This window comes from Perna viridis, chromosome 4 (assembly GCF_037379345.1).
Source record: "Perna viridis isolate PV_CMFRI_1.1 ecotype Kerala chromosome 4, ASM3737934v1, whole genome shotgun sequence".
Classification (NCBI taxonomy): Eukaryota; Metazoa; Mollusca; class Bivalvia; order Mytilida; family Mytilidae; genus Perna; species Perna viridis.
Genome location: NC_142448.1, coordinates 22,498,595 through 22,526,587, shown reverse-complemented (window position 1 = coordinate 22,526,587; position 27,993 = coordinate 22,498,595). Strand labels below are relative to the sequence as shown.

At 31.8% G+C, this 27,993-nt stretch overlaps 2 protein-coding genes across 7 annotated transcripts in view; both read right to left on the bottom strand.

Annotated features, from left to right (window-relative positions):
• Positions 1 to 3: 3 nt before the first annotated feature.
• LOC148619345 (zinc transporter ZIP11-like) lies at positions 4 to 10,660 on the bottom strand. 3 transcript variants are annotated; one of them, XM_088579140.1, is made up of 10 exons: positions 9,098 to 10,643; positions 7,673 to 7,711; positions 6,347 to 6,514; positions 5,484 to 5,589; positions 4,524 to 4,694; positions 3,781 to 3,850; positions 3,035 to 3,133; positions 2,118 to 2,276; positions 711 to 804; positions 4 to 128 (listed from the first exon to the last, which is right to left on the bottom strand). In XM_088579140.1, exons 1-9 carry the CDS (start codon positions 9,203 to 9,205, stop codon positions 726 to 728), a joined length of 999 nt encoding a protein of 332 aa, XP_088435266.1. In that variant the 5' UTR covers positions 9,206 to 10,643; the 3' UTR covers positions 4 to 128; positions 711 to 725. The 3 variants fall into 3 exon arrangements, with proteins under 3 accessions (XP_088435266.1, XP_088435267.1, XP_088435268.1); XM_088579141.1 differs by lacking the exon at positions 9,098 to 10,643 and adding an exon at positions 8,738 to 8,796; XM_088579142.1 differs by lacking the exon at positions 6,347 to 6,514 and having other exon boundaries at positions 9,098 to 10,660.
• A 2,282-nt stretch (positions 10,661 to 12,942) lies between these two features.
• The window catches only part of LOC148619344 (DNA-dependent protein kinase catalytic subunit-like), a 99,117-nt gene continuing 84,066 nt past the window's right edge, over positions 12,943 to 27,993 (bottom strand). For all 4 annotated transcript variants that reach the window (XM_088579134.1, XM_088579135.1, XM_088579137.1 and 1 more), the window contains 16 exons: positions 27,154 to 27,320; positions 26,375 to 26,497; positions 25,919 to 26,007; positions 25,560 to 25,644; positions 24,943 to 25,146; positions 24,115 to 24,183; positions 23,239 to 23,401; positions 22,991 to 23,058; positions 21,377 to 21,597; positions 19,423 to 19,515; positions 18,179 to 18,337; positions 17,319 to 17,520; positions 16,930 to 17,118; positions 16,533 to 16,581; positions 14,857 to 14,956; positions 12,943 to 14,309 (listed from right to left, as the gene is read on the bottom strand). In XM_088579134.1, coding sequence (XP_088435260.1) covers positions 14,093 to 14,309; positions 14,857 to 14,956; positions 16,533 to 16,581; positions 16,930 to 17,118; positions 17,319 to 17,520; positions 18,179 to 18,337; positions 19,423 to 19,515; positions 21,377 to 21,597; positions 22,991 to 23,058; positions 23,239 to 23,401; positions 24,115 to 24,183; positions 24,943 to 25,146; positions 25,560 to 25,644; positions 25,919 to 26,007; positions 26,375 to 26,497; positions 27,154 to 27,320 — 2,198 coding nt within the window. In that variant the 3' untranslated portion in view covers positions 12,943 to 14,092. The remainder of the gene's footprint in view (positions 14,310 to 14,856; positions 14,957 to 16,532; positions 16,582 to 16,929; positions 17,119 to 17,318; positions 17,521 to 18,178; positions 18,338 to 19,422; positions 19,516 to 21,376; positions 21,598 to 22,990; positions 23,059 to 23,238; positions 23,402 to 24,114; positions 24,184 to 24,942; positions 25,147 to 25,559; positions 25,645 to 25,918; positions 26,008 to 26,374; positions 26,498 to 27,153; positions 27,321 to 27,993) is intronic.

Genomic DNA, 27,993 nt, shown 5'->3' with positions numbered 1-27,993 from the left:
AAATCTATGCATGTAAATTAATTTATTTCTAAAAAAAAAGTATTATGAAGGTTTATGACAGAAAAGTTGGGTTTTTTTTGTTGGAAATATTATATAGATAAGTTGGTCCAGCTTCTGCTACTCATTATCTAAAATAAAAATAAAAAGTCAGTACATTTACATGTTATAATAATCGCCCACATGCTTAAAATATAATTTTTATAATATCCTACATAATAATGACTGAAAATGTAACATTAACAAACCATGTTTCCCACAAACAAATCAATATAAGTGCTTAAAACCAAAACAATCCCAATTCTAACAGATATGTAAGGGTTGATGGCACATGATGGTTTCTTAATTGTAATTAAGGTTGCTTGCTTAAAATGTTCACATAAAAGGATTAAAATAATAGCTAACATCCATCAAATAATCGACCACTAATTAAACTTTTATATCCCATTAAATTTGTCGTGCATGCTTTGTAAATATCTGAATTATCTCCCTCTGAAAAAAATGTTTCTAAATGTGTTTTCTTAGAAAGAGCAGAAAGACTTAAGTCTGAAAAAGGCAACATCTAGTTGAACAAATCACACTAAATAATGTGCTTTCAAAAGGCTTTCTCTGTATAAAAAAAATTAAAACCTTTTGCAAAGAATATGCAAATGAGTTGTCCCCTCAACTTTTGAATTTTATAGTACTGAATGCTTGTGATACAAAATGCTCACCAGTAATGCCTATGATTATCCTAGACCTACATCTAAAGACATCATAACAACAAATCCTATAATTGCTCCCCAGGAAGCTAGCTTGCCATGTCCACTGTAATGAGAAGTGCTAAAATGAACATATTTGATTCAAGAAATAAATAAAGGTGCATTAGCTGCCAAATTTGTTCAGTTTTGATTCTACTGAAATTTGCTGATTCAATGGCAAAAGTTTGTAGTAATGCTATTGAAGCAATAAATGTCGATAATACCTACAGAATATTGTGAAAACGTTTTTTTTATTCAGAGAAGATCGATAGCGCTGATCTAATTATTTTTCACCATTATTTCTGAAGGTGGCCAACAGGACATTAACCTGGTCAAAAATACTTTAATCTTGTTGAAAAATAACAATAACGGATACACAGGTAAGCACATATCTTCTTTTCATTTCATTTCATTTATTTCTTGATTAGTTTTCAAATACATAATGACCCATATTTGAGCTACATTATATTATAATATATAAATTTCCAAAGGATCTTTGCGTTATATTTTAACTTTTTTCTTTTACGGCTGGAGTCTGTCTTCCTTGTTGTTGAATAACCACTTTCGCTTTGCAATCAGATTTATTATAGAAGCGACCTTTACAGCACATGCACGGATTAAGGTCACCAGAAGTCACATGCATACGAATTTATCTAGGTCAATTCTTGTCTTGCAAGACAATAAATATATAGACACCTATTTCATGTATTTAATGCATTTTATTTGTATATTTACATTTATTTATATACAGGAAAAGTACAATTTAGTAGAAATAGTAAGAAGTTAAAGTGTATTTAAACAGAAACAAAAAATTACGAAAATGACAGCTAATGCAGCTTTAATAAAGTAATTTGCTTTATAATCTCCATTATCAATTAATCCAAGAGTCATGTTAAGTAAACCAAATTCAAACAAAGTATGTTACTTTTTTAGCGGGGGTTGTAGCAATCAACCTGTCTGTTCATCTGTCCACATTTCTTGTATATGAAACTCCTTAACAATTGAAGGGATTTTGATAACTTTGAACAAAAGCTGGGCATCATAATCATGAAGTAATATAACTATTGTCTGAAGACTCAAAAATGGCGGACTGATATAAAATAATAACAAAAAGGTTATAAAGCCTACAAAATTGTGGAAAGAACACTTATCTCACAAGCATTATTTTCAAAAAAGAAAAAAAATCAATTCTACATATTTTGCTTGATATTAGTACAAAAAAAAATAGTTTAAAAAAACTTACCCTGGTATATTTCTTTTGAAAAGTTTCAGTTTTCATCTGCCACATAATACCCAGTAATATTTACTTGTTGAAAGTATAAATTTCTATAAAAAAGAAATGTAAAATGTCCATCGAAGACTTGGAACTGTCATGCTTACCATGTTTGAGCTTCTGGAATTATATCATCTACTACAACATAAATCATAGCACCAGCAGCAAAGGCTAATGCATATGGCAATAAAGGTTCTGCTATAACAACAGCTAAAGCTCCAAATAATCCTGCTATAGGTTCTACCATACCACTTAACTGTCCATACCTACAAAGGGAAGACTGTTAACCTTTACTGGTTAAAATGGATTTAAATTGTTCAGTTCACAAGTACGTTAACCATAACTTAGCGATTTACTGGTAACATACTAGTTAAAATGGATTTAAGTTAAGTTCTCAAGTACTGACTAATCATACACAAATGATAAGGACTGAGCTTCAGCTATGTCATATACAAAACATGTAAATGTATAGGGTCTGAAACATGAATGGAATCAAAATGATTCTAATGGAAATAACATGTAATTCAGAAGTGATTGTTAATGCAGGCATAGAGCCGATGTTCTAGTAAGTTTTGCATGTTTGTTGAGACATCTATAACAAATTGACAATGAATCATCAACAAAGTCATGATTGAGGACAAATAGCTCTGTCAAAGCAAAAAACCATATTATGCTAATTACATGTATATAATGATATGTTACAAGCAATGATTGTTTCTTGTACAATTCAATTACGCCTATCATTTATGATACATATATTTTAAGAATTCTTATGGAGACTATGCAGTAATATATACATGTAGGTGGGAAATTATACTTCTGCATCTTTCTAAATGGTAAAAATATGAATATTGGATAATGAACATAATTTTAAACATTTTAAAGCTTTTTTTATACAATAAAAGGATTTTTGTATGAATAATATGGAATGTTCATGCAGTGACCCTGTACAAAACAATATACATGTATTATCAAATTTAATTGCTTCATTCCCCTGAAACAAAATACATTATCATTTACTTACCAAAAACTTTTTAATGTCGACATACCCGCTCCTCTAAGGGGTAAACTAACAGCTAAACCTTCAGGAAAATTCTGTATACCTATTCCTATGGCCAAATTTCTATGCAGAGGGAATAAAGTGAGTTATTAACATATATAATATATTTGATTACAAGGAGTCATTTAGGCATAAAGAAAATGTATTCAGTGTAAAATGCAACAAAAACTTTGTTTATAAAAGTGAAGTTTAACATCTAAAATATGTATGATCATGGATTGTATACAAAGCAAAGGCTGATTGAAAATCTGAATCTGAAAAGTTTTAGTTGATTATACAGAAAATCACAGGAGATTACTGATGCAGGCCCCTTTTTAGCCAGTCAGGGGATACCCTTTTTGAAAATATTGGGTTGACCTTCTCCACTCATAAAGAACCATATAGGACACACCAAGTAATCCAGATGGAAATGTAAAATAGGAAGTGCACAGTAGCATCTTCGTATTAAGAATTTGTTTCAAAGAATTCCATTTAGATGGATAAACAGATGAACAGCATGATCACCATCTTGTTTTTAATGGGGGCTATAATTATTACTTAGACTCTGAAGCAGATGACAATAAGGGAGTATGGCAATAAACAATTACATGTATGTTTATGATAAATTCTGTTATCTTAAATTCTATCAATAATGAAAAGAAATAACAACATTGTTGGTTTTGTGTTTACTTTTTCTGATATAACAGTTCAATTTTAAAAAAAATACATACCTTGCTTTTTCAAAAGTTGCTGATGGAGTTCTTCCTACTGCCCCAAAACCTACACCAACGGCTAAACCCTCTGAAAACACAAATGTACGGTAAATTAAAGCTGTCAAAGAAATATCACTTTGTATCATATATTTAGATTAACATATACCTGTTTTTTGTATATGCATTATTAAGGATTGTTCATACCCCATATCACACCCCTCCCCGGAACACACTTGAAGTATAGTTAAAATATATGATATAATGAACATGACATGTCAAGATCTGTATCACATGTGGTATCAACATTCGACCTTTACCACCATATGGGCACTGGTTTGATACCACATGTGACACAGAGTTTAATATGTACTATTCTGTATATTCTGTATAGTGCTAAATGATATAAGGATTTTGAGTATTGAAGAGATACTGATCAATCTGATCATTTTAGCAACCATTTGATTTCCCAAATGTTGAGATCCTAACCAGTAGGGCAAGTATGGACACTTTATTAGGCTTAATACAATATAATATATGTATAAGCATTCTGCAAAGTCACATGACCAGTGGTGGACCCAGGAGGAGAGTGCAGGGGGTTGGTACCCCCCATTTTATTAGAAAATTTGTCATTTTCATGTGTAAAATTGACAATAAAAGGCAAATAATGTCCTAGTACCCCACTTTTTCTGAAGAACCCTGACTGACACCCATCCTTTTCAACATGTCTGGATCCATCCCTGCATGACAATTGTAATTTTTACCTGGAATGTTATGAACTGTGATAGCTATAATAAGTAATAGTATTCTTTTCCAGCTTATATCTTTTGGAGATGATACATCTTCAGGTATAGTATCTTGTTCCTTGGATTGTTGAACACTTTGTGTTGTTTTTCTTCTCTGTGGACCATTACCATTATCAGATCTTGAATATGCTAAAAACATATGACAGAAAAAGTTACCAATCTCAAACTGACTATAAATGTAGGCATATAGTAAAGTAAATCTGTTCGATACATTGTAAAAATAACCTACCCTGGAATATAGTTTTTATACACTGCCACACAAAGTGGCAAGTATTATGTGATACCCTCTGAATACATACATAGTTGCTTGTCCGTCCATCCGTCCCCTGACAGTTTGCATATGATTAGTTTAGAAGGATCTTGTTCGAACTTTTTACAGTTATTGAGTATTATAAACTACAGTTTAAAATTAAATTGAATATCAGTTTGATTGGATTATTTACTTAAAAGTTACGTTCATTTTAAGTTGTTTCCCCCCCCCCAAAAAAAAAGAAGAAAAAAAAGAAAAAAAGAATTAATGGTTGTTCTTTTTCTTAGAATATTTATGAATTGTGAAAGTTAGTAGACTAGATCACATTTTATTTTTGTTTTTTTCTTTGCCAATTTTCTTCAAATGAACAATAGAGTTATCTTTTTAGGAATATGAATAGGTGGAATTTTTTCCAAATTAATTAGAGTTATCCTACTTGGAATGCTGATAAATGGTGAGCATTAATTTGAGATTATGGAGTGTAGATAAAGTTTCAGTTTAGTTTGATATGTTGTTCCTATGTGATGATTTGTGATTTAGCAAGTGTCCATGGATATTTAAAAGTACAAGACGAAATAAATGTATTGTTTATATGTACATATAATGTAAAAAGTAAGATGATAGAACCCCCTTTAAAAAACAAACAATAAGTTCATATGAAGTCTTACAATATGTATGTTCCTGTGTTACTAGATTAATTTCTACTGATGATCCATCCTTCTGATGTTTATACTCTGTGTCTACAGATAAAATAGCATTAGTGCCTCCTCCTCCCTATATAAATACAAAATTAAATGGTCAGAATATTAAACTTGTATATCTATTGCTAAGATGTTGATACCTGACTACTCAAAGACACTGAAAATATTTTAACATGAGACAATGGCTGGCAAAAAAAAATACAAATATAAGGGAGGTAACTGTAAATTTTCAACCCAAATTGCACACAATATACAACTCATATAAATTTGAAATAAAAAATGACAAGCGGGTGAAAGTAGCCTCTCTCAATATTAACTTATGGATAGCAGATAATTATATTTTAAATTTATTGAAAATTTAATCTGTTAAAAATGTCAGTTGGTAAAAACTGCATGCTACATATCTGTACTGATTGTGATTTTTTCAAGTTGCAGTATAATTAAACATATATAGATATACATCCACAGAAAAAATAAACTGACCATATTTGTTGTGTGGGGAATAATAAATTGACCATATTCATACTGGTACTATAATTTGATACTTAGATATAGAGATCAGTGTATTGCAATGTCTTGTTCCCATTCAAACGCGAAGACCTCCATCAGTCAAGAATTTGTATTTACAGTCCAGTTAACACAAGATAATAATTATTAATATCTGAACTATTATACAGCCAAAAATTTTCTATTAGATCAGGCTGATGAAAGTTGAATGTTTATACATGTATCACTATGAAACTTGACAAGTCAACAAACATTTGAATGCATTCTTTTATGACTTCTAACCCAAAAATTCTGGCAAAATCCAAGACTGTATGAGTACTCACAATGTAAGGCATTAAGATGTCTGCACCATACACAAACACAGCCCCAAGAACGAAACCTATTGAAACAGGTATAAAGGCCCATTCTCCTTTACTACCATAAAGACCAGATATTTCTGCCAACTCTATTGCTGGGGCCAGCAATGACCAATAGGAAGCTGCGGTCATAACCTAAAATACAGTTCCAATCTAGAAATCCTGGAGAAATAGTCCACAGACTGTCCATCTTTATAGGTCCACTTTTAATGGCTTGTAAAAAAATTGTTTATACATACATTGAATATCAAAATCAAGTGTAAAAGGGGGGGCATTAATCCCTGTTGTGGGACAATAAGGGAAGTCATTTGATTCTGAGGGAGGGCCTGGCATTTTTTTGGGGGACAGTATATTTATTTGAAAAAACTTGCAAATTACTTCTGAATGCTATATAGACAACTTTCATGTTCTTCATTTACTTTGAATCTGGTGGAAACTGTTACAAATTAAAAACATTTCTCTGCAGTAATCGATTAAAGTATTAATTTTCTAGGCTCCAATTGCAAAGTATGCATGTTGACCCCCACCTAACTGCTATATAAAGAAAAAACTTTTCCAGAAAGTAATAAGTGAATATGAAAGTTGTCTATGATGTTGCCTCCCTCAACACGCATGCATTCAAAACTAGCCTAAATCAACCATTTTACTTTTTAAAGAATTCCCTTTAAAATGGAGAACATGTAACTCAATGGAACATATGCAAATTACCACAGACTGACAGGACAAATTACACCCATATAGCACACGGGCTTGTTCTCACTATCAAATATGTAGCCTTACTTGTGTACATTGTATAACACAAAAAGGGTGATCCCAGATATGGGGGTACCTCGCTTCAATTCATTTTTCCCCAATAAAATCGAACATATACATATTACTACTGGTATTTACTGCCCTGCAACCACTTGCTTAACAAAAGTTAAATCTATTAAATAAACACAGGTATCACCACCAAATATTTCTTATTATATCTAAACAAGAAATTGTACATTTCAAACTCCATATTTCTACTATTGCTTGGACCAAGAGTGAAACTACTGTGACCTTGGCACTGGGTTTAGCACTAGGAGTACAAATTTTCCTTTGCTTTCAACTGTCATCATAGATCTATGTTTGTCTAGTGCTGTGGATTTTATTGGGAAAAAATGAGTTGAAGCGAGGTACCTTCAAATCAGGAATCACCTGTTCAGTGTTACATGTATATACTAGTCGGGCTGCATATTTAATAGTGGGAGCAAGCCTCTGTGCATGTAGTGAATGATGAAACAGTAAAAATAATTTATTAACACCTACCCCAGCAGCAAATCCTAAACTTGCATCCAAGACTTTCCTCTGTAATAAAACATTGACTCTTTACAAATAAAATTCAGATGAATTGCATGGCTCTAGAAATCCCATTTCCTGTCACTCATGGCAAGTGAATTCAGATCTGGGAAACTATATACAGTACATTTAATTATGCAGATTTTCAGGGGGTATTTATAGAAGCATGCTAAACTTTCCTATCAAAGGCAAACCATTACAGTCGGGTTAAACCATCAATTAAGGACAAATACAATGCACATTCAATTACATTTTGAATCTTATCCTATATGAAAGGAAAGGATGTTATATTCAGTGCTACAGCTAGAAATAATTGAAATGGGCAGGGTGTCAGTGGAGGAGAAGGCACTTCTAAAGTTTGAGAAGGGCATTTTTTGGCAATGTAGTTTTTCTTGTTGTTATTGTTTGTTTCAACAATTAGAACTTGAGGCTTTTTTCCACATTTGCTCTTACTCATTTTGTACTTTTGGAATTGATGCATTGTTCATTGCTTGTAGACAGTCAAGATACATATACCATAATATCATAATTATCTACAAAAGTCAGAAAATATTTGCCAATCCTTTGGACTTTGAACTTTTGATTCAATGCATTTTTTACTGCATACCATGATGTAAAGTGTTTCAGAAAATAACAATGGTAACACATAATCAAGATTTCCAAAATAATCTCTTATGTTAATGAATAGTATTTCCCAGAATGATAATAAGCTCAACGTTTGGGAAATATACTGTACTGTTGAAAAAAAAAAGAAGAAAATTAAAAGGGAGGTAACTGAAAATTTGATAAACAAACATGTAATTTTATAATTGTTTACACATGTAGTTCAACACAATTTAGACCGGTTAAATTGACAGCGTTTGTCACAATAAATCTTCAGTAGAAATTAATTATTACTAAACCAAATGATTGGGTGTCCATAAAATTGGACTATTTTCTACTTGGCAATCATAATCATGTATATAACCCTAATCAGTGGATTGCTTCTTGATGATTATGATGATTATTTACTGGTCATACAAAAATTTTCCTTACCAGTTAGGACAGCAATTAACACTTTTTGTCAGATTTATGACTCTTTTAATCATAATAAAACAAACAAAAAATACATCAAAAAGATTTATATACATGTATGTATTGATCAGAAGGCATAAAGATTATAGGTAAAATAGCAGGATAACTTGGACAACATATTATTTGTCCATGCATGATATATCGAAAAACTATATGCAACAAATATCTTTCCTTTGTAACAATAGGATAAAAAATGATAACATGATATCTTTGTGTAAAATGTTCATGTGGCAGATGTTCAATTAACACCTGTCACACTGAACTTCTGAAGAGAAGACGACCATATTTCTTTTAGAACGCTATTTCACTCATTTAAACTACCTGGCTGCTGCTAAAGGCAAAAACTAAACCAGCTCCAAGAGCAGTCAATCCCCAAGTAAACAATGTTCCCAGTAAAGCTTGTATAACTGCATTTTGTCCAGCTATCATGTTGATGTGTTTACATGCATAGAATGTTCATACCTCTCAAATGAAGAGTTCTTTAATATTTTGTCTGAAGACCACAATAATATTAATACCAAAACGTACTATCAATAGACGTTCTTTTGATTGATAACCAGTATAAATGTAAACAAAAAAACCTGTCAATTTATCCTATTTCTAACAGTTACACTGTGTGTCAATCAAAAGAACATTTAGTGCATGTGGTACAATACAGTTCTAGAGGAAAGGCATAAAATTATAACATGAAAAACTGTGAACATGGTGAGCAAAAATCTCAAAATGAGTATTAACCCCTCCATACCCCATAAAACCATATAGGAAATCCCATAAGAGATTAAATGCATCCAGACATAAAAACAAAATAGGAGGTGCACAATGGCATCATGTAGTAAAGAATATGTGAAAGTTTCATCAAATTTCAGAGGAGATAGTTATCTTGGTCGTTCAATTACAAAGTCAGGAGTTAAACCAAAAATCATTCAGAATGAAAAAACAAAATAGGAGTTGCACAATGGCATCATGTAACAAAGAATCAGTGAAGTTTCAGCAAATTCCAATCAGGGATTTCAGAGGAGTTGTGGATTAGAACCGGACACACACTCAGTGATCACTAAATACCTCATACTTTTGAAGTGGGGGATGTAAAAATTTTAAAAACCATACTAGACAAATTGTGTCAAATTTAACTTTATCTCAATCTGGCTATCAAAAGTTTGTAAATATCAACTTTCTGCACATAGGGTATATTAGCTGCTTCAAAGGTTTACACGTCTGCCAGACTCAGTACTTAACCCCACCCCTTTATGCAAATCAGCATAGTACAACAGAAACAACTTTTGAAATGAGTAGTGCTCAAGTCTTTTGAATTTTTTTCATGTCCTGTACAACAGAGCCTATAAATCAGCAAAATAAATATGCAGTGAATCAGGAAGTGATTACAGCTTATACTGTGAAAGTATTACTGTTCGTGGGGTACCAATTTTTTGTTTTTGTAGGTAGGCCAAACCACGAAATTTGGTTCCCAACAAAAAGGTGAATTCCATTGATGTGTATACTGAAAAACCTTAAAACCACGACTTCAGAAATCCACAAACTTGTGTTTCTTCCTTTATCCATGGTATCCATGAATTAAAGTACTTTCACAGTAGCTCTGCGGAGAAGATTGCGTAAATATATGACCAATATATATTTATTAAAGAAGCTATTGAAGAGATTTTAAACTAGAGGCTCTAAAAAGACTGAATTACTCAGCTGACTTGATGAAACACATTCTAATCTTGTTAAAGTGGCCATATTTTTTCTTGGATAAAAGTTCCTAATGCTCATACATAAGGAACAGTCATATCAACTTTCATTGAATTCTGTCCAGTAGTTTCTGAGTAGAAGATTTTTTATTAAAGTTATAATATTAAAAATAGCAAAAAAAAACTATCAAAAAAGGTCAACGACTCCAATATGGCTAAACAGATTCGCAAAAAAATTTAACCACAAAAAGATCTCGTCATGCTGAACACTTTTCCTCAGTCAGAATTTGGCTAAACCTAACAGTTTAGGAGATACATACAAAGCAACTGCTGTTGGTTAATTATATTCTATTTTCAGTAGTGATGACCATGTTTCTTGATGGATCAAAATCCTCACATCCTTTCTAGACAGAATATCCTAGGGAACATTCAAACAAAGTTTGGTTTTAGTCTGAGAAAAAAAAAGAGTTTTGAAAAATTGTTAACTGCAACAACAGACGACGACGATGGGTGCCAAGTGTTGGCAATAGCTCATATGGACTGGTGACCTAAAAAGGAACTTGATTTAAAATAATTCAAAGACAGAACCACAGAATTGCTCAAAGAAAAGTAAAGACTGAATATCCAAGTAAGTAAACACTGTCTTTGAACTTGTTTTATGACTGCATGAAATCAATATGAATAAGAAATAAAAGATGTCTTTATCTGAAGATGCATTATTAAAATGTGTAAATGGATATAATATGATATGTCTATAGATTGTAGAAATCAGTTTTGGAATTATGTGTTGTAAATAATTGTCAAAAAATGAAAACTGTTATTAAAATATTTTTTACCAGCCAAATATGATGAACTAGATATAACATGTATTTTGATTTAAAAAAAAATATGTTCTAAAGCTACAAATTTGATGTCAAAACTAGGCAAGCTATGAATTTAAACTCATTAGGTTGGCTGATCTCCTGAAAAAAAACATTAAGCAAAAAATAAATATTTTTTCATGCACATCTACATATAATGCCTAACCTTTCTTTGAAAATTCAAGAAAATACATGGAGTGGTTCAGAAGATGCACTAGTAACATTGCAGACATGCAACATAAATTACCTTCCTTCATGCACTACTACGTTGCATATAATTCACATAAAGTCTCAACTAATCCATTTGGCTTTTCAGGTGTCATGACAATAAGATTCAAATATTTGTCACCGCATTGATTATTTTGATTATTTATATCAAAATACTAATTGGAATTTGAGTTTCATTTTATAATTCATCTTCAATTCATTTCGTCATTTCATTCATCATGATGTACTTTCATATATGACAAAGGACACTGCATGACGACATATAATAGATTTGCCTATGACGATTGTTTCGCGCGATAATTGCACGAGCACTGCATGTCAATTTCACTGTTAAGGATATATAAACTTTCTATTGTACAAACAAAATTTAGTCCACATATTTATTCGGTCGATTAATGTCGCCGTTCAGGTATGTTTTGATAAATCGTTTCTTTTCATAGGAATTTAGATAAATTTGGTATATTATTTCTAAAACACTTTTATTCTAAAAGTACAATTATAGAGAACAATATTTATTTCAATATTGATTTGAATAATTTAATAAGAAGTAAATTTACCTTTAAAAGTACTTTTCTTTTAATAATGCAAGATATTTTGAATTGTGCCGAAATTTCATAATTATTCATTTAATTTCAAACGTGCTAATCTTTATGAGATTTATAACGAAGATTTTATCAAAAACGTTTATTGCCCCATCTGTCAAGTAGTGCTATTGCTATTGATTTTTAACAGTGTCCTGTGTGTCACAAATTGTATTTGTGAATCATTATTTCTTTCAGATAAATAAATATATTTGTCATTATATGGACTCAGCAGTTATATGGCCATTATATAATAATTGTGGACTTGATTTACTGCGACATATGCTATACCATTAAGTTGTTTTATCTCCCCTTACAAGCAACATATAATGCCTCATCTTTGTAAATTTCATTTAACAATCCATTGAGTGGTTTAGGAGTTATACACAGAAAAAAAAGTTGGATTACTTAACATTGCAGGTATACAACAGTTAGGGGAAATACTGTGTGCATGCTCACTAAGACAACAACTCTGCTTCAAGTGGAATAAAATCATGTTTATCATATGATGCCTAACTATCATTTAAAATTTCATGCAAACCCATTAAGTAGTTAAGGAGTAGTTGCACTCACAAGATATTTGGATGGACAAACAGACAGACAGGCCCATAACTTTGTTTGCAGGGTTATAATTTCTGACTTTGTTGGATTATCTTCCATTATATCTTGCATGTACAAGTACAATATGGAAATATGTTATGATATGCTTTATGTTTTTTTTGTGTGTAAAAAATAATGTGTTTAAGTAAATAAAGAGTTAAGTCACACACTGAAGTCTTACACCATTGATGCTGCAATAATTAACATCATTGAATTTTGTTTTAAAAACATATAAAATGTTTCAAAACATTTTAATAAAAAAAATGCAAAATAATAAAGCTGCCAAAAATGTTTACATACACTATAATAACCTAAAACAGAGAAAGGATGGTAATAATTAAATCCAAACTGAACAGGTGGGTAAACACTAGAAGTTAATTTCATATATATATATGATCTTGTTGGCATTATATTTGCAGAAAAGAAAAAACACTACTTCAGGGAGCAACTATTCCATTTTTATGGGTGGGGGGGTTGCTAGGATCAAATTTTCTATCCTGCCTCTTTATTTAAAAAAAAATTAAGGTCCTGCTTTTTTGTTTCTTCAGCGCTAAGCACAGAATTTATTTTTTTAATACAACCAAAATATATTAGGGCAATAGTGGATCCTGCCTAATGGTATGTCTGGCTTTTTATTTACTGAAAATTTCAATCCTGCCTTTTTATTTCAAATTTGATCCAAGCTTCCACATAAAAATCAAATAGTAGTTCCCTTATATCAAAACATAGATATATGTAGGTTTAAAAAAAATTAATCAGTTTGGAAACAATACATTTTTGTAACATAAGCTACGTACAATTCAACTATTTCTTTAGTTAAGTTTTTATCTTCATATAATCTATACATTTTACAACAGAAGTACAATGATATATAAATAAGGTACATTTCTAACATTCTGGTACTTTTCAGACATTTAGTAAACAAACAAATTTCTAATTATTAAATTCTCTATGTGAAACGACACTCACTAACCTGAACAATACATCTAAAAAAACAACCAACAGTAATCTCATTTACTACATCAACAAAAAGAGAGAAAAAAAATAACATAACATCTTTCCAGTAGTATAACAAAGTAGTTATCAGCATATACTTAGCATTTAAAAATAATAAGCACTGAATCAACTGTTCTCAATATGGTTAACAAAAACTAGAGTCAATGTACTACTAAATCAGAGCAAGTTCACATTAAATATGTAGTTTTGATATCATATCAGTAGTGCAAGTGGTTAATGTCACACATTTACATCCATGGTTCCCAGCCCACATACATTCTTCCTAGAAAAACCAGTTTAAGTTTGCATTACATAAGTGGTTTTGATATTACATCAGTAGTGTCAGTAATTAATGTCACACATTTACATCCATGGTTCCCACCCTGCATAAGTTCTTCCTAGAATGTTCGGGTCGGTGGCTTGATCTATGAGTGCTGCTACCTGTTGTTCCACAGTTAAACCAGTGTCTGGAAGCAGTGCCCTCATATTGTCAGTATGATCACCAAGAGCAACATTTTCAAATGCTTTAAATGCCTTCATAAAAGGTTGATTCCTTTTTTCACCCATTTTCAACTCATCTCTACAAGTGAAACAAAAACAGATATGATGAATACTGTGAAAGTTCCTTAATTCGTGGATACAAATTTTTGTGGATTAAGGAAGAAACACAAGTTTGTGAATTCTTGAATTCATGGTTTTGTGGTTTTCAATATACACATCAATGGATATCTCCTTTGTGTTGGGAACAAAATTTGTGGTTTGACATAGAAACCAAGAAAATTGGTACCCCACGAACAATAGTAATTTCATAGTATATGATGTAGAGTTGATTTTTATTAGTTCAGTGAAGCCATAATGAGGCTAAATTTGGAAATACCTGTCAATAGATCAAACCTGATTACAAATAGAATACTTTATATGTATTTCTTATAAACCAAATATAAGCAAGGCAAAAATTTAAGTTCACTTTGTCTCTTTTTAAAGTAAATTGTGGTATAAATTCAAAGGCATTGCATATATGTGGCTAGTATTAATCTGAATCTAATGTGCAAAAAGAACACCTCATAAATGAATTTAATTTCATGTCTTCATTTATTTAACTGATGTAAGAAATACTAAAACCACACCTAGTTATTAGTCTTGGATTGTGTCCTTTCATCTTCCGAAGAGCATATTTAACTTTTTGTTTTGGAAACCATGAAATGTCTTCTTCAGTTTCTTCAATATCTAAAACAATAAAACAAATCAAGTTTACCACAAAAGTTTTAATAAAAATATTTACATGTGTATCTCACTCTCATCACAATTCCAATACCTTTTTGTCAGAAAATAAAATGCTTAGTAGGGTGCAGCTTGATACAACAACATAGGTTGAACCCTAAACAGTTGGGCAAGTATGAACACACAACTCAAATTTGATACAACATTTTATTCAATATTCTGTGATCAGACATTTGACACAAGATATATATTTGACCTTTCTGGCCTTTTATTATTATATGGTTCCAGTCACAACCTCCAAAATAAATCCAAACCATAATTTGGGGGTATGGTACTTAGTGGTAGAATTTTAAAGAGATTTACCCTCTTAATACAAGTTAATGTTCAGATATCAACAATTCTTGTTCCTGACCCCTTTGTGGCCCCTAATTCTTAACAACCCCCAGAAGCAATCCCCGTCTCCTAGGTATGACACTTGTGGCCGATTTAAAAGAGACCTATTCACAATTACTCAGGTTATTGACTGGACATCAGGAAAATCTTTGTTTCTGGCCCCATTTCGTCCCTTATTCCCAAGTCATAGCCAAAAAATTAACCAACGCCTTCCTTTGGTGGTATGCATATTGCAGTACAATTTTGAAAAAAAAATTCAGTTACTTAGTCAAGTTACTGTCTGGACATCAGGAAAATTCTTGTTTCTGGCCCCTTTTTGGCCCCTCATTCCTAAACTGTTCAAGTGTAAACCTCCAATAGCAATCACAGCCTGACCTTAGTGGTATACCGCAGCAGAATATTGTGGAGCAATATCTTCGACATCCACATGCTTTACAGGAGTTATAAAGCAAAATTCTATGAAATGCTTGTTTTGCCCCTTACTTGGCCAAAATTTTCAAAATGGTAAGGGAAAAAAACCAAAAATCAACAAGAAATCTGTGAGCAATGGCTAACTAGTAATATCCCAACTTTCAATCACAATATAAGGAACATAAACAAAGTCCTCTTAAACAGGAAGTTGTTGTCAAAAATCTTTTTTTTCTGGACATGAATCTCACCATAAAAAGAATGTGTTAAAACTTGAAGCCACTGTGATGAGTAGTCGCAGAGAAAATTACGAGGAAAATTTCAACTTGCAAAAACAAAGTCCTCAGTAAACAGGAAGTGTTGATGAATTTTTCTGAAAATGGATCCCACCCTACGGCATACATACAGCAAGAAGGTGTTAAAATTTCAAGCACTTATGATGAGTAGTTGCTGAGAAAAATGCAACAGAAAAAAAATGTTACAGAAACATGGATACAAAGAAACACAGACAAGGGTAAAACAGTATACCCCAAATCCTTTGGAGTGGGGTTATAATAAAAACTCTCCTTTTGTTGTTTGAAATCATGGTATAAAATTTTATTAAGCTCAATCAAGTTATATTCAAGCTATTGCACAAAAGATGACAATGACAGTGTCATACCATTATGCTACGCAATTGTTTTCAAAAATGATATAAAAAATATGTATTATAAATTTTCATGCATTAAATCATATCAACTTAAACTTCATAGGTTAATAAGATTTTATTCAAGAAACGTACCTCCAATAGATTCTTCACCCATTGCTTGCTTCTGTTTTTCTGCATTCAACTAAAATAATCGTTAATATATGAGTCATGTATACTGTTGGATTTTTCTATGACTAAAAAATAAAACAGTTGAACTGTTTAAATAAAGACCATGACAAATGTCAACAATAAACTAAAAGTGTTCATCCATCAGTAAATTCAGAAATTATCACATACATGTATCTATTGATATTTACAATTTGTTATTGGTTAGAAATCAAATAAAAAAATAGCATTTATCAGTATGGATCGTAACAGTAAGAAAGCATGTTACATCAGTATTGCAAAAATTAGAAAACACATTTTTTTTAAATTATAAAGAATGACAAAATCACAATAAATTTACACATTAATTTTTAAGTATATTTACCAGCCAATCAAGTGAAGGTTCTTTAATGAATATATCCATTGTATTAAGTAGAAGGTCATAATCTTCTTTTAGAGCCCTTAATGTATGAATCATAGTACTCTCCATAAGACCTTTTTCCTGTAAGGGCATCATCAAGTTACGAATCTGTCGTGTTAATCTGAATGGCATCAGCTCAGGTATAGGTAAGAACTGGAAATATAATTGCAGTTTAACGTACAATGTATCATTGGGAACCAAAAACTATTTCTCAAGCAAAAAAAAAAGGCCATATCTCTGAATGAACACCACTATATATCTGTGTATCATTGTTTACAGAAGGTTAAGACACTGACAAATGGACCATTATATACTCAAAACTCTTGAAAATAAAAGCTGTAATATGGCCATACCTGTGTAGCTGATCCAAAAGCATGACCAAAATCAATGCCAACCACCTGTCCAGTGTTGAGGTCTATCATTGTGTTAGATAAGTGACGATCTCCTATACCCAGTATGTACTGACATATACACATAACAGAATATGTCACAGCACAATTCACACGCAAAACATGGAATGCTTCTGAGGATGTACTCATCTGCTGGAAAGACCTCCTGTTATTATAAAATTAAGTAAATAGTACTATATCATGCATATTGTTGTCAGTTATCAATAAAACAGTTGGGGCAAGTATGGAAACACTTTAAAAACTTGATAACAGTTTTGAATTTTGATTATGATTAGTTATTTGTCACAGGATAAAAATTTGGCAGAATTGAAGAGGTCACTTTTTGGACCCTTTATTCCTAAATGTTTCTGAAAAGGGAGACCTGGTACAAGTCATAATGCAAAAATAATATATCAAATATCTAAGCATTATCTCCTATAGAAGCTGAGAAATCTGTTAAGAAAACTGTAACAGACGGACAGATTGATTGGTGGCCAATGTGATTGCAATACTGTGAAAGTACTGTAATTCGTGGACACCAAAGTTTGTGGGTTCTTGAATTCAAGGTTTTGAGGTTTTCAGTATACACATCAATGGGATCCTCCTTTTCATTGGGAACAAAATTTGTGGTTTGGCCTACCCACGAAAACCCTGAAAATTGGAACCTAACAAACAACAGTACTTTCACAGTATAACAAAATTACAAACACACCAAAAACAAACTCAATAATACATCCAATTATCTCCATGGAATAATTGATTTGTAATTGAAATATCATTCTTCATATATTTTAAACATGCTTTTCCATCCAATAAAACCAAACCTCATTAGATCCCATGGTACTCTGCTTTCTTTGTTTCTAAACTCTCTGATTGTCTCAGTCTTTGTATATTTTAAGTACATCTGACAATACTGCAAGGCCAAATTATTGGTCTTGGCAACTTTATTCAACCACTCTAGTTGTAGGGCAAATGGTCCAGTTCTTTAAATAAAGTCAGAAAATAAGTAAAAATAAATAATATCAGTCCTCCAAAGAGGTTTTAAGACACATGAAGATTCTTAGTGAAATAAAAAAAAAACTGAATATGCACACATACATACAGATCTACTCAATCAAGGATGTGAAACATATAATAATTAATTCAATAGTTTTGATTATGTATGCAGTAATATAGACCAGAAATATTCAACATGATTATCAAAATATATTATACTTATGTCACCAATTTTCGAGTACATGATTTTCATGTTAGAATATTTGCTTCTACCTTTATAAACGCTTCTCTGGTTCTAGAAATAAATAATTTAAGAGAAAACGAGCTGAATTTAAAGAAATTTCAGCCAGTTTTAATTATTGAATGTTACCCACACTAGGGCAAGGTCAAAATTATGTTTCAAGTATTGAATCACCTATTTTTGCAAATTGTTTTACTGGAACGATAACCATCATATTAAATTCTCGGAAATTGTCACATAAGATGATCAAGTCCACAAATGACAAGAAAATGACTAAAAACACAAAATTGTCCTATGAAGAAAACCATACATCAAAGAACCCATTAACATTTTTAGAATATCAAATAACTAAAAAAATCGGTCTAGTTCAGCCTCCTCATGGGACAAAAGTAGCATGACAGTAAATAAAAAAAGCATTCTTAGAAATGCTTTTCATACCAAATCAATTTTTTGGGGAAACTCAAATTAATTGTCTTATTATGGATAGTGATCACATGACAGTAACATGAATTCATTGAACGATGTCTATAGAAGGGCACAACTTCAAAACATTTTTCACTAAAGTAACATGTCTGAAATATCTTGAATTTGAAAACAAATGGGCATTAGTGGAAGGAAATAAAAATAGAAGGTATTATTTATTTACAATTAACTTACCACTTTTCTGCCCACCATGACCAGTAGCCCTACACATGTTTAGCAGAAGGTTAATATAAGAAGATGTGTGCTCCAGTAAGCCAAATCGAAAGCGACGATGATCAGCAATTAACAAATGCAAACACTCCGCGAAAATAGCTGACTCGCCGAAACAGGTGACGAGACCATACTTACTTTTTATCATCAATATTTTCTCTCTCTGTCAAACTGCCTCGTAAAAATTCTTTCAGAGGAATTGTATGCTTAACCCATTCTATAAGGCCAACTCTACAAATTAAATGATAAAAATAAACTGTTTGCACTTTATTTAAATATTGTTATTATATGTACTGTAATCTAGAATAAAATATTTTGAGGAGAGCAGAGGTCAAGTCAGGACACAACATTCAAACTTGATACAACTCCTAATGGGATAGTGATCAAATGTTTCACAGAGCATGGGTTTCTGACGGAGAATAAAAGTGGTCAAATAACTTGATCTTTCCCTTTTTTTAAAATGAAGTCCATTAACTCTGAAACTGAACATCAAATTTTTCTCAAACTAAAGTAAATAGATCATAAGACCATCATAACAAACAGTTTAGGATAAAAGGGATGATATTTCATTCCCTTTTGTTTACTTTCTGTTTTTAGATAGTCCCCTTGTTCCCATCATATGGTGTTTACACATCACAATTGTTTCAATTTGCTCGTATTTGTAACAATGTTTCAGATTTTAAGATTTGAAAGATATCTTTATGTAACCTAGAAATTACTGTATCAAGGTTTTTAATGTCACAAACTTGTAAAAACATTCACAAATTTTTTTCAACTGATACAAGGAATCTCCCACTCTATATTTCATGGTAGTATTCTTCACAAAGCATGGAAAGCTCAATACTCAACCCAATAAGTTTACTGAATGCTTGAATAGGCTTATTTGTAAGAGATATATTTTTATGATATTGTTGTCATATCATTAAAGATAGCATTTTTGGTATCAACATTGATTTGCTCAAATGGACTTTACATAGAAACTATAACACTATATTTAAGAGCAGTTTTCGGCATGACAAATGATGTGTCCTTATTGTATGACTTATGTTCTGTGGTTCTGAACCATGCATGGGAAAAATTGAAACTGATATTACTTTTAGTAGTAAAGCTGCTCTGGAGCTGGTATGTCAGTTTACAGCTAGTAGTCCTTTGTTTGTGCATTTGTGTAATGTAAAATCAGTTTCTTTATTTCTGTTTAAACAAGGGACTTGGATCTTTATGAACTGATTTTCAGGAGTATTAAATGTGTAATATTTTTTCCAGAGTGGAAAGATTTAATAAGGGTAGGGTCGTGATCATGCAAAAGTACTGTAATCCTGCCACATTTTTTGTCCCAAGCCAGGAATTTCTGGCCTCTGTATGTACTGTTGTTTTTACTTTCAGTTTACTTTTAAGTTGCTGGAATGTAATATGGGGCAACCATTTCACTGTACCCGTGTAAATATTGTTTTGAGGCCAGCTGCAGCCACTCTGTGGTGTGAGGGTTTCCTTGTCATTTATTGAAGACCCATGGGTGGCCTTGAGCTGGCATTTTTCATCCCAGTGGGGTTGTTGTCTCTGATATATTCACCATATCCATTTTCGTTACAATTGTGTTAAGTTTGAAATATACTGACAATGGCATTCTAAAGTTACGGGGGGTTTACCATGGTCACACAGCCAACAATATTACCATATCAATAAATTACCACAAATTTTTAGCTGTTGTTTACTTTTTTGTAAATGCCGAAAACACTTAAAAGCATGTAACCTTTTATACAGAAATGCCATTGAAATGTAAAATCATGTAAGCAAAACAACAAATTTCATTCTACTGATGGTTGTCATATGGAAGACCTGCTGTGCTCTAAGATTAAATTTCATTTATAACTGATGCGGATGCCATAGGGATGACCTGGTCTGTTCTAAGGTTAAGTGGAATGGCTACTAACCTGCTTTTCACTGGGATGACTTGGTAAGGTTAAGTTTACAATGTCTACTGACCTTGTTGTCATAGGGATGACCTGGTATGTTCTAAGGTTAAGTAGAATGGCTACTAACCTGCTTTTCACTTGGATGACTTGGTAAGGTTAAGTTTACAATGTCTACTGACCTTGTTGTCATAGGGATGACCTGGTATGTTCTAAGGTTAAGTTTTCTATGTCTACAGACTGGATTCTTCTCAAACACCAGATTCATCAGTGTGAAAAGTTGTTCTATCCTCTGATCTTGTCTAAGATCCTCTCCACCCTTTACTAGGTAGTGATATTCCTTCTCATCATTTCCTCTGATCGTAATACGCTTTGGTTTTCTGATGGAGCTCATTACTAGAACCTTTAAGGAAAAACAATGTTCTTAAAGAAACTAACTTGTCCTACTTCAGGATGTGTGAAGGCCATAACGACATCTTTTACAAAAATTGTTGAATTTCTTGACTACACGAAGATCTACACCTCCATTTACTCATCTAATAACAGAACTAGAGGCTCTAAAGAGCCTGAATTGCTCACCTTGATTGATAAGCAACATTAATTTTTTTTAATTTTTTTTTTTTAATTAAAAGCAGCCATGTTTTTTCTTGGAAAAAAATTCCTAACGCATTACATAAAAACAATCAATTCAATTTTCGATGAATTGTGTCCAGTAAATTTTTATAAGTAATTACATTTAAAAAAAGCTAAAAATGTCATAAAAGGGCAATAAACCAATAGGGCTAAACAGATTCACACAAAATTTGACCCTAGATAGATCTCATCATGCTGAACTCTTTTATCCATTGAGAATTTCACTAAACATAACAGTTATGAAGATATATGCGAAAAACTTCTGTCTGATCCCTATGTTCTATTTTTAGTAACAGCATCCATGTTTTTTCGACAGATCAAAAATCTCCAAATAATTGCTATGCAGAATACACCATGGAACATTCATACCAAGTTTTGTTCTAATTGGTCTTGTAGTGTCAAAAGAAATGATTTTTAAAAGTAAGAACATTAAAATAAGCAAAAAGAAAATGTCAAAAAAAGGCAACAACTCCAACATAGCTAGGCAGATTTAAATGAAAATTTGACTACAGATTAAACTCATCATGCTGAACACCTTTAGCCACATCAAAATTTTGCTTTACTAAATGGTTTTGGGTATATATGCGAAATATTTCTGTCTGACCCCTATATTCTATTTTTAATAATGATGGTCATGTTTTTCAAAGGATAAAAAAAAACCATTACAGTTCTGTGCAGAATACCTAAGAAACATTCCTACCATGTTTGATTTTAAATGGTGAAGTAGTTTTATAAAAGAAGAGTTTTGAAAAATTGTTAACAACAAATGCTATGTGACGGCAATAGCTCACATGTTTCATGAAAATCCAGTGATATACATGCAGCATAGATGTTAACCCCTTTTTGATACAATCAGTAAAAAAGAAGTATCTGTAATATGGCATTTTTATCAGCAATCATCATAAAAGTTGAAGTTAACATCTCAAATTTGTTTTGGATGATAATGTCTTATGTTCACAACTCATATACAATAAGATTTGTCTTAACCAAGATTGATAACATTCGTGAAACGTGAACATACTGCACAATCCAAATCCATTATTTCAATAGTCTCTGCGAAGAGTATAAACAATCAAAATAAGTTTTCTTAACCCCATGACCTTGACAATGATCAAAGAAGATGGAGACAGAAGTTTGAAAGGGAACAAAAATGATGTACATACCCTCTGATCAAATCCTACCACTTTGACATGATATTCAGGCATGGGTTTACTGTCGCCATCATACTGACCTGAAACAGATAATAATAACAAGTCTTATTAATACATGTACTTCTAAACTGATATTGTGAAAAATGGGGAAAAAAACAGAAAGAACAATTGTATGATTTTCTTATGATTTTTATAAGAACCTAACACAATAAGAAATTATACATAAAGTTGAATCCATCTCCAAGACCAAATATACAAACCTGGTATTTCAAGTCGTCTCCCTTGTGTACTGGCACTGAAATCAGCTAACCACTCACAATAGTCTCCAAGAGATTTAGGTGGTATCAGTTCTTTCTTTTTATTTAAACCTTTTACTTCTCCTTCCATCTCACTGAATATCTTTTGGAATGACACTTGAAATTCCTAAAATAATAAATCGAAAAAAGGGCAACACTTGAAATTCCTAAAATAATAAATCAAAAAGGGCGACACTTGAAATTCCTAAAATAATAAATAAAAAAAAGGGTGACACTTGAAACTCCTAAAATAATTAATCGAAAAAAGGGGCGAAACTTGAAATTCCTAAAATAATAAATCAGAAAAAAGGGGCAACACTTGAAATTCCTAAAATAAAAAATCAGAAAAAAGGGGGCATCTAATTGGACATTAAACATGTTAAACAATACCAGCCACATTACCAAAAATTGTTCTGGATAAAAAAACAACTTAAAAAGGCCATAACTTTTGTGTAAATAATCCTATTAAACTGATATTTGAATTTGATCTGCATTTTACTCAATAACTATACAAAGTTTGAAAAATATCCTTCATCTTAATTTATGATCTGTAAACAGTCCGGGGACAGATGGATGAACTGATACTTTTTGAAAGTTATCACATAATACTTTGCCACTTTGTGTAGGGGAGTATAAAAATTAACATAAAATCAACAAGTTCAAGTGTACAATAAGAATACCTAAAAATTAAATAATCATCAAAGTTTTATTAGTTTTTATTTTAATAAAATTAAACAGCCATCATACTATTGTAACCCATAATGATACAATACTATATTTTTACTGTTCCATAAAAAATCAATTGCATTCCATAAATTGTCTGATATACAAATAGCCTACCTTTAAAGACATTGATGCTAATTTCTGACCATCTCTACCAAATAGTTTCTCTACATCCTTTTTGAATTTCTGAAGAAAGAAATTTGCAGCATTTTTTAACTTTATGTAATTAACATATCATATAAACTGTTTTAATTGTCCCATAAATACATTACAATCTTGTCATCATCATACTGAAGATAGTTTATAAATTAATTACCCAAATGCTCTGAACCCCTGATCCCTATCTCCAATGACATGTTAAAACTTCTAGAAGTAGATATTTTCAGGGGACCAACATAAAAGATTTTATCATAATAATACATGACTTATTTTCAATACACATGCTGTGTACTTTCTGTTTTCAGCTCTTTTGTTTATCATGTCACTAATAAAAGTTGAAAGAACCAGACAGACATGACATTAACTTGCATGCTGTGTGCAAGATAAACCCTTACTCAAACAATTATCTGAGATTTGACAGCAACCAAAACTGCTTACAACAAATGCCCTATCTCTATAAAGCCAGATACCAAACTGAAATCAATATGTGCCATGGCTGACACGATTTTTGAGATTATTCAATAAAGTGAAAAATGGGGAAGTTCAACAAAACAAGAAGATGATACTGGACAGCAAACAGAATTACTTACAACATGCCCAGTCTAAATAAACCCACATAACCAAACTGAAATCAATCACCCTTATCCATTGAGATAATTGCAAGAAAACTCAGACAGACGGACAGACAGACAATTCCAATACACCACCCATTCATTAAGTGAGGGTATAATATGCTGCATGTCAGTTTTTGATAGCAACAGAAATGGCAGCATGAATAATACTCACTTGACCAAACTTCCTGATGTAGCTACCAGTTTCTACAACAGATTGTTGAGACAGCTGAGTTGACCCCTGACTGGAATCTACAGACTGTCTAGATGATACAACAGTATGGTCAAATATCAGTTTATACATGTTAGTAAATTCAGCTATTATCTGTTTTTTGTTCTCCTTTCTGGCAAGCCTCATTTTAGTATCCTCATACCAGTCCTGTAAAAATTACAACACAGGAGTTATATTCTACAGTTCTGAACATTTAGATGGCAGTTGCTGCTCTGGCTATTGATCATATAATGAGTAAAAAGACTCTTACAACTTAACTGTTTTATTCTTAACCTACTTTGATTGAAATGAAGCAGCCAAAAACTGACAAAACATTACATACCATAGTAATTAATTAAATTCAGCCATAAAGATATATAACATATTTAGTGAATGTATTTTATAATTGTGAGTCTCAGTTCCTTTTTGGTGTAAACTCTTTCAGTTTTACCAGTAAGATGGGTAATCATTCTCACAGGTATTTATCCAATGTTTTTTTCCTGTCATTAATGAATGAATTTTATCACAGGTAAATTCTGTTTGCTTTTTTTTTAACCTATACAATACTGATTAACAATTACCTTGAAGAGTTGGTCAGGTTGTGAGAACTGTTCTAAAGCATTTACAAACTTTGATACCAAGGGATCATTTAACAGATTCTCTATCCTACATGAATTAACAGAAAAAGGATGGGTTTAATTTCAACACAGACAACACCATGCATGACATATTCCATTGTCTTATAAAATGATACAGTAAACTTAACTAGAGTCTGTAATTACTCACAGGATTGATAACATATGTGAGATGAAAGTAAAAGTTGACAAAATCATAAGTATATGTATACATATATACAACAAAAACCCTGACAAGTGAGGCTACAAATTTTTACAATGCCATTTAAGAGCAGCTAATAACTAATGAAAAGAGGGAAACAAACCTTTGTACCACAGCCTTATTTTTCTTGTCCTGTGGAGATGTCCCAAACTTGTAGCCTTCACTGCTTAGTTTAAATGGATATGTTGCTGCCTGTACAAAAAAATAAACAGATTTATAGGACAGGAAAAGGATAAGGTTGCCTCCATTGTTGTGCCAGTTAAGTTAGAATGCATAGACAACACAATGAATTGTGCAAAGAGGAGTAAGATTGTTACACATACTTCTTTTAAAGAATGGTGCATCAGATTGTTTTTGAGAATTTATCCAAACATGAAATTAATGATATTTATTATAGTATAACAAATACTCCTTGCAATACATGTATAATACCACCGACTTATGTTAATGAGTAAGGGATTTTGATCTATAATTGCTGTTGTACAATAATCATTGAAGTATTTCATTATGCAAACATTTGTATTCCTTTTTTCGACAAATAGAGTTTACATCAGCATACCTGTGGATAAGATTTAGCTATTTCTATTATGATGTTATGAATAGCCTCTGCCTCAGGTTTATCTAACAGAGCCACCATCTGACTGATCCACATGATGAACATCCAGCATGGCACTTCTTCACACTGTAACACATCAACATTATTACAGAAAGTTTCCAAAGCTGTTAACTGTTTTAATACTTGAAAAAATTTTGAAATCAATGTAAAAATAGGAGATATGGTATGGTTGCAAATGAGACAGTCATCAAAAAGCCAAGCGATGAACAATTAACTTCTGCAGGTCACCACACAGTCTTTAATGATGTGCAAAACCCATGCCATAAAGCAAGCTGTAAAAGGACCCAAAATAAATGAAATGAAACGTCTCATAAAAAAACCCAAAAAATTAATTTAATCTATAGAGAAACATAAAACAAATCACAATAAACATAAAAAAAGGACAACCACTGAACTACATGCTCCTGGTTTGGGAAAGTACTTGGAGGGTTTAACATGTTTGTGAGCTTAAAGTTTCACTTTCAGCTAACTGTAAAAATAGTAGGTAAAATAACTGTACTACTATTAGATAATATCAACCTTGCCTAGAAATTACAAATTAACCCATAAATCTTATAATGAAGCAATTATTTACTTCAAAAAAAGACCTATAAAATGTACCAATTACTGATAAAACAGTTTAAGGACAGTCTTGTGTAGAATTTGGAAAATGATTCTGATTCACCAGAACTTTTGCAAACCAAAAATTTGTAAAATAATTTTTAAATTCACGAGTTTATCACCTTTTCTTTAAACTTGTTTGTGGTATTTGGATTCATTTCCACCAGCTGTAGCAGCCTAGGGAATCTCTGTCTGGCCTCTTTACAGTTCAGCTTCATGGCATTCAGTAAACAAACTATCACTGTAGATATGAAGGCATCATGATCTGTACCTGACAAAACCAGATCCTCTGAAAGAAAGACAAAACATAACATCCAGTCAGAATTGGAAAAAACCTGATTTACTGTATCAAGAAACATCAAAATACCTATAAGTTTTTTTTATTTAATGTATAGTGTAAGAACAGATAAACAGATGTGCCATGAAAAGCTCAATCACAGACATTGTCAAACATCACTAACATATCTCTACTGTTAATGTAACATTCTCATGACATTGTATTCAGTTTTCCCAATACAAGTTGAACCAAACAGTCTCCTTTTCCATGACAGCAAAGTACTAACCCAACCAGCCCACTATTTCCCTTCAAGGATGAATGGACAGAGGTATACCATATTACATCCATCAAACATTCTAATATTAATAAGAATTAGAATAATTGTGATTTTTGACCAGGCACTTTTAAAGTAAAACCAAAATTAGAAAAGTATGCCCTTCTCCTCACCTCAGTAGCCACATACTTAAAATATAAACAAAGTTGTCACACAAGAAGTTGATGTTGCTTCTGTCTGAAATGGAATTCTACGATACCTATATAAAGTTTCTGCAAAGATATCTACTGGGTATGATATCTAGTAGCTGTTGAGAAATTTGTGGACAGAGAAATGGACACCATGATCACTCTTTACCTCCTACAAAGTAGGGCATAATAACAATAATAATGCTTATAAAATTATGATTTG